This window comes from Penaeus japonicus, unplaced genomic scaffold (assembly GCF_977035675.1).
Source record: "Penaeus japonicus unplaced genomic scaffold, GWHDUDI00000001_assembly GWHDUDI00000031, whole genome shotgun sequence".
NCBI lineage: Eukaryota > Metazoa > Arthropoda > Malacostraca > Decapoda > Penaeidae > Penaeus > Penaeus japonicus.
The window spans coordinates 1,658,392-1,665,891 of NW_028234433.1; the positions used below are offsets into that span (position 1 = coordinate 1,658,392).

The 7,500-nt window shown below is 38.3% G+C and overlaps 1 protein-coding gene across 2 annotated transcripts in view; it reads right to left on the reverse strand.

The window, feature by feature from the left end:
* The window catches only part of eIF2beta (eukaryotic translation initiation factor 2 subunit beta), a 10,912-nt gene that overhangs the window by 2,066 nt on the left and 1,346 nt on the right, over positions 1 to 7,500 (reverse strand). The window contains exons 1-4 of one of the 2 annotated variants that reach the window (XM_086555513.1): positions 4,804 to 4,882; positions 4,124 to 4,286; positions 2,786 to 3,055; positions 1 to 17 (exon numbers count right to left, since the gene is read on the reverse strand). The exon at positions 1 to 17 is cut by the window's left edge and continues 123 nt beyond it. In XM_086555513.1, coding sequence (XP_086411639.1) covers positions 1 to 17; positions 2,786 to 3,055; positions 4,124 to 4,286; positions 4,804 to 4,845 — 492 coding nt within the window. In that variant the 5' untranslated portion in view covers positions 4,846 to 4,882. Of the gene's footprint in view, positions 18 to 2,785; positions 3,056 to 4,123; positions 4,287 to 4,803; positions 4,883 to 7,500 lie in introns of those variants that run through there. The other variant, XM_086555515.1, reaches the window with a different exon arrangement.

The following is a 7,500-nucleotide window of genomic DNA, read 5'->3' on the forward strand; positions in this document are numbered from 1 at the left end:
CCAGCCTTCCCCAGATTCTGTAAGATTGTAATCAGATTCATGATATCAAAATGGTAGAGGAGGGAGTGGGAAAGAGAAGGAAAAGAGATTCAAAAGGGTTGAGGATTGGGAAAGATGAGAGAGAGAGAGAGAGAGAGAGAGAGAGAGAGAGAGAGAGAGAGAGAGAGAAGAGAGAGAGAGAGAGAGAGAGAGAGAGAGGAGAGAGGAGAGAGAGAGAGAGAGAGAGAGAGAGAGAGAGAGAGAGAGAGAGAGAGAGAGAGAGAGAGAGAGAGAGAGAGAGAGAGAGAGAGAGAGAGAGAGAGAGAGAGAGAGAAGAGAGAGAGAGAGAGAGAGGAGAGAGGAGAGAGGAGAGAAGAGAGAAGAGAGAGAGAGAGAGAGAGAGAGAGAGAGAGAGAGAGAGAGAGAAGAGAGAGGAGAGAGAGAAAAGAGAGAGGAGAGAGAGAAAAAAGAGAGAGGAGAGAGAAAAAAGAGAGGAGAGAGAAAAAAGAGAGGAGAGAGAAAAAAGAGAGGAGAGAGAAAAAAGAGAGGAGAGAGAAAAAAGAGAGGAGAGAGAAAAAAGAGAGGAGAGAGAAAAAAGAGAGGAGAGAGAAAAAAAAGAGGAGAGAGAGAAAAGAGAGAGGGAGAGAAAAAAGAGAGGAAGAGGGAGGAGGGAGAGAGAGGAGAGAGAGGAGGGAGAGGAGGGAGGAGGAGGAGGGGGGGAAGGAGGGAGGGGAGGGGAGGGGAGGGGAGAGGAGAGGAGAGAGACAGGAGGGGAGGGGAGAGGAGAGGAGAGAGACAGGAGGGGAAAGGAGGGGAAGGGAGAGAGGGACGTTAGAGGAGAGGAGAGAGAGAATCTTTTTATCATAACTATGGTGCAGTTATTCAGTTTCAAATCTAACTACAGAGACCTGGTGCAGATATAAAATACAAATTATTTATCAAACTTGTACTGCTTTTCTCATCTTGGTGGCACATCCTTTTAAATATCAGCTAAACTATTACATTTTTCCTATTATTGAGAGAGTTGTTCATTTGGCCCACACGACACACCCTTCTTGTACCCCCTTCCTTATCCATGCATCAAACCATCCATTCACACACTACTTACCTTTGGTTTCTTCACATACTACAGACTCCTCTGAGAGCAAGAGTAAAACATTTTGTATCATTAATCTCTGGACATGAATTCATTATGAAAAAAGAAAACCTTAGTACTATGTTCTGCAGCAATAGAGCCAGTATTACAAATTGTGAAAAAAATCTAGTAGAGAGACAATTTAGAAAAATATAATTGAAATCGCTTTGAAAGGCTCATGTCATTTATCAGTCATATAATGCATCAGTACACTGTCCCAATGCCCAGCAACTGACAGATGAAAAACAGATTAGAACTTAAAATCTAAATTCACCACTTATACCTACACAAGAAAAATTAGAAGAGCTTCACAATGTGGTTTAGTGTACGGCAAATCTGCTGTCATTTCTTCATTTAACAATATTCTATGCATATCCCACTTCATAAGAGTGAAAAAACATTAAGCAGATAAATTAGTTAAATGCATTGTCAGACCTAAAGGACTATTGGGATTTCACTGCCATGCATTCTTGGTGGGTGTGCGTATTGGTCAAACTGATCTTCAGATCATATCTGTGGTGCTTTGCAACTAGTGAGAAATATTGAGTCTCTCCGATGTCCTTCCCGGAATATCATAGCGCACTGGCATCCGGGCAGGATTTGTGGTCACACCGCAGTTGAGATGTATATCACAGTTCTCACTTGAATGGCAAGTGTAAATATTATGTACAATATCCATGAATATATTTCTGTATTTAACCCATTCACACCGGGGCTATTCCAGCTCTAAATAGTCGGAATGCCGGGGTTTTCGAATGCATAAGCCTAACGCCTTGGGATTCTCTGGCGGACTAACCACGAGCCTGGGCTGTCCGCTCGCTCACCTGGCACGCTGGCCTTGACTAAATACTCGTCACCAGCGTCTGACCCAAAATCACAAAATGTGATAGCACGTCAGCCGGCGCGAATGGGTTAAAGGAAGAAAACAAGAAATATAGAGAATTCTAACTGTGTTTTGACTGCCAACATAAGGCTGGTACTTATAAATTTATCAGTTTGGAAAACACACCTACAAATAACCAAAGTACTTCTAGCATTACTTGTCCTCCCAAAACCTCTACAAACAGATGAAAGTACTGCTAATACTGCCTGTGCACTTTTTGTGCAACCATTTGGTCATCATTTTTAGGACCATTAGAGCTACAGGTTCTACTGGTAGTTTTGGTAGCAGTATCCATTACTTTTCAGTATATAAATGTATAATTAAAGTACAATTTTAAAGTTTGAAAGCACTGGCAGTATTTCATAACTCTGAGGCATGCTAAATGACATCTGACATACTGCCATCCAGTGTTGTTATGCATGACACAATATCATACCTACTGTCTCTCTTATTCTATAGACACTCACCTAATGTTATCCTGAATTAAAATCCTTTTCCTAGTAATCATGTTATAGGTGTGATTCTCATTCACTTGGATACCTTGGTCAATTTAGAGATTCTTTGATTTTACTACTTGGTTTTAAATGAAGATTGTTTAGAAATTGGATCAAAGCTACTGTGCACTGAATGGGTAAGCAACATGATCTGATGTCATTAGTTATACTCTTTTGTTTTTGTTATTGTCACCAAACTGTACTCTAGTAATCAGTTGCAAGAAGATTATTCAGAACATGATTTCTTAAGGATTCGTGGGTTAATAAATGTTTTATATATGATGCAAGACTTACCATTATCTTTGTCATCACCATCCATGGAGGCTTCCTCCTGCTCAGCAATTAGGACATCAAGGTCCTTCTTCTTCTTGCTTTTCTTTTTCTTATCTTTGCTGAAGTTGATGTCAAGGTCAAATTCATTGACTTCAGCTAGAGCAGGGTCCTTCTCCTCGCTCTCCGTGACGGTGCTCTCCTTGGTCTCGGGAAGCGCATCATTGAGGTCGTCCATGCTGAAAGGCTTGGATTTCTTCTTCTTCCCTTTCTTCTTGCCAAACATCTCCATGTCTGGAAAAAGAGTGGACATTTGAAGGTATAAACCAGGCATTAAAATAAACAGGACCTTTTTAACCCATTGCGTACGGGTGTCATGACATACATGACGTAGGAGCTTTGGCCTGACGACGGGCGTCATGACGTACACGACGTTCGGGGATTTTGGATCACTGTGCTATTTTATTTTGCTATGAAAAAGGAATGAGTGATGATGGCTACTGCAGTCCTAATTACTATAATTACCGTAATATCGTGCAAGCTTAACGTCCAAAACCTAGATGGCACCACTTTTTTCTAGCACCAGCAGGAGAGAGAGCCTTGAATGGCACCCATCCACGGTCTCTAGCATGCACTGTCTCTATAGAGCGATGGCACACACTAAGTTGATGAACCCTTGTTCTAAAGCACCGCCGATGAAGGATGTGCAGGCAGAACGAGAAGAGGTAGGTGACTCAATCCATACCCAGTGTCTAAAATGTGCTCCTGTGCCAATATGGATGTCTTTCACTGTGGCACTCACAGTCACAAGCACAGGTTTCATTCCTCTTCCGTACCTCATCTTGTTATCTTTATTGTAGGTGGTTATATGTTTCGTATTCGTTCATGACAGCACAAAAATACGAAAAAATAAAGTTGCCTTTTGTCCTCCCATAAAACAGCAATACTTCTATCACATTGAGTATAAAGAAAATAATGAGCTAATATGGATAACATACTACAATTTTAGTCAACTGCAGCACTGATAGAGCCTGTCATACGGCACATATAAGTCTCTAAACTCAATAAAACACACAAAAAAATAAAACACAAAAACCGCTCTAGTTTTACAATGAATGACTGAAAGAGATTTGGATGCTTCAAATTATATTGCTTCAAGTGGTCTCTCTCTAAAATAAAACCTATCCTGGAGGCTGGGCAAGCAAATTTATCTCCGTCTGCAATGGGTTAATATTCAAATAAAAAACACATTCCAGGCCCAAATTAGCTTTGATTGATGCATTGCCACCCCGGACATATTCCCCAAAACTCAAGAAATGCATGAAAATTTTTTTAAAAATAAAAAATAAATTGTTTGCATACCATCAATGTCTGGCGTATCTTCCTTGGGGGTCTCAGAGACCTCCTTTTCGGTGCCACTTGGGCCCGGCTCCGCAACGGTTGCCCCACTTCCATCTGCTAAGGCCGCATCCAAGTTGAAACCGGTCTTCTTTTTCTTCTTCTTTTTGAGACTAGGGTCAAAGATCTGAAAAAAGAAAAAACAGATCAGTAATTGCTAAATGCTTACACGACACCTCCAGTGGCTTTCAAAACTAGACTTTCTTTTTGTAGTTATATTGGCTGTGTTCTATCCAGGAGGCTTGTTGGTTTTCAATATAAGGTCATGCACTTGATTCAAAACTAAAAGCTGATACAGTAATAATATAAACAATTATGATAATATTGCAACAACATTATAAATGTTGTCAAAAATAAAGTAACACCAAAAATGGGTCTAAAGATATGAATATATCTCAAACTTCTGAAACACACCTAAAATTTATATATATATTTCTGTTTTACTACAGTTTTATAAGTATTAGTTCATGTCATATGAAAACAAGAAAGGAAGAAAGAAAGAAAGAAAGAAGAAGAAGAAAAAGAAAGAAAAAGAAAAAAAAGTTAAAACCTTAAAAAGATAAAAGTTTGTATTAAAGCTGATATCACTTTGCACTAAGCTAACTTTGTCTAGCAGTTAGGTATTTGAACCCCTCATACACTACCTTTTCATCACATGAAATATGCATCTTATCAAGATATTCCATCCTCGGCAATACTACTAGTTTTCACTGTTTATGACTGGGCAATAAGCTGGACTAAATTTAGATTATCAAATAGACATTCACTTCTTGGCAATGGATAAAAGAGTGAGACGAATCCATACTGTACTGTGCTATATATTAAGGGAGACTGACTCACATTGTGCAATATCTGAACCAACTCCTATCAAGACTTGAATTATCATCTAAATGCTACCAGCTATAATTAACCATTACTTTGAAACTACTAACTATAATGAAGATATCTACTTCAAAACTTGCAATATCTTGAAATTACTAACCATAATGAACCAATCTACATAAAAAATTGCATCATTTTGAAACTGTTAACTATATAATGAACCAATCTACCTGAAAAATTGCATCATCTTGAAACTCCTAATAATACTGAACCAATCTAATTTAAAATGCACATCTTAATACTATCATTACCATGAGACTCCTTTCTATTACCACTCATCATACACAGCTGCTTGTCACTTAGCTTCATAGTCACAGATGCATGGCACTACGACCGACTCTGGAAAGGCAGTCTTGGTCATATATGCGGATGGCACCGTGCCAGACAATGTAAACCCGCCATCCGACTGTGTACATATTTTATTAAAAACCGCGACCAATGGGTTAAATTAGATTGGTTCAGTATTATTAGGAGCTTCAAAATGATGCTCAATGTTTGATCATACCTACTAGTGATCCAGAAAATGCCAACAAACTCTACCATATATACAACTTCAACAAACGTCTATATAATAGTTTAGACAATAAAGACTTGAGTAGTCTACAAACTAATTGCTTTTATGATTTACAGATATACAGTAATTATATATTATGATTTTGCTTTTCAAAATGAATATGAAGATTTTAGATTATATATTTAGCATATTTCTTTCTATTTTCCCTGCAATGAGCCTCTTGGTGACAGATTCTTAATTCTCATTTCTCGTGAGTTTATTTCAGAAACATAATTGTACTAAAAAACAGCATATTCTTTAGTAACTATTTGTCTAGTCAATCATTCCGGGGCTCTAATATCTAACTATGTACCAGGTATATAAGCTATTCTTATTTTTTAAATTTCTTTTTTGCTATATTACTCTATTCACCCATTCTGCCAAAAATTATAAATGTTTGACAAACAACCTGTACTTCACCAAGTATATTGCTTGCCATTTTTCTTTTCACAAATTACCCTTATGATTTTTATTGAGTTATTGAGTCAGTCACTCTTCATTATAACTTTTGTAATATATCTCTTCTTAGGCCTCATCCAGATAGGTAAATAGATTTGGCAAATCTTGTTCAATGTAACATCTGAAACGGAGAAACGACATGCAAGGCTTTGAAATTATCATTCATAATGTTCATAGTCCCAAAGTTTTGCTCGCAGTTTCTCCATTTCTGATGTCACATTGAGCAGTCTGCAGAACTAATGCTCGCTCACCTGGACGGAGCCTTACTCTCTGACCCCGCCCTCTCTTTCCTCCTCCCCTCCAAGTTTCTTCCTTCCCTCCACCTTCTGCCATATTTTTGTCCCTCCCTATTTTCACCCATCCTGAAATACTCCTCTGAATTACAAATCTCCATTTGAATGAATAGTTTGGAAGAATGCGCTCTCTCATCTGGCAACACGTGAGAGGGGAATTACCAAGTGCTAAATTAGTATGTATTGCTTTAGCTATAAAGTACAACAAAACTGCAAAAAATAATCTAATCATCAAATTCTTATCAATACAAACAGATTAATTATTCAGAATAGGACTGTGCAAAGATAGAGAAAAATGAATGATAGAGCATAATAAAGAATATGAAATAATCTGCACAAAGTAAAACATAAGACCTCCATCATTTTTGAAATCCAGATCTCTCTCTACACGCATCAAACCATTCTATGTCCTCACACTTTGCACTTGATCAATGGCCAACAAACAACTAAGACGCTTATTCTGGCAAGAGAGACCTTGTAGATCTCCCTAGCTGTTATTGCTTTTTTTTTTAAGCAATATCCTACAGAAATAGCTGAGCAGGAAAATGTATTTGATGAAACTGTTACCAAATCTTTGTTTGCCACACTGACAACTTTGCTGACATTTATTCAGAATAAGACTTAACCAGTGATGCCATGGCCTCCTGACTACTGGACTATTGCAAAAGCCAACAAACCTTCAACTTGCATATCTAACAGAAGCTTCAACTAGTTCCTCACTTGGCAATATATTGCCTGCAAGAACTTGAAGCCTTATATCGCCAAAATTTATGTTGTGGAGGTAGGTACCTTGGCCTCAGGGTACAAAAGCCGTGGCAGTGCTAGGCATAACTTTACGAGAAAAGGTTCATGAAATCTAATCAGCAAAATTGTTGTACCTTACTTCTGAGCCAAGTGTGCTTTATGGCCATTACCTTAGCTTTTACTCAGCAATTCTTTACAATGGGACTGTATCCTTCTGAGTCAAAGTCCCTATTACTTCAGCTAACAAGCTTAGGGTACTCCTGGGAATCCAGGGTTCTGGGGGGAGGGAAAATATGGACGAACTTGTTCATTGTGGGTAATTAGAAAGTGCAAGGAAGTGAAAATATGATAAAACCTGCCTGAAGGATCTTTCCAAAACATCAAGAGAGTGGAAAGTTGAAAATATTGAC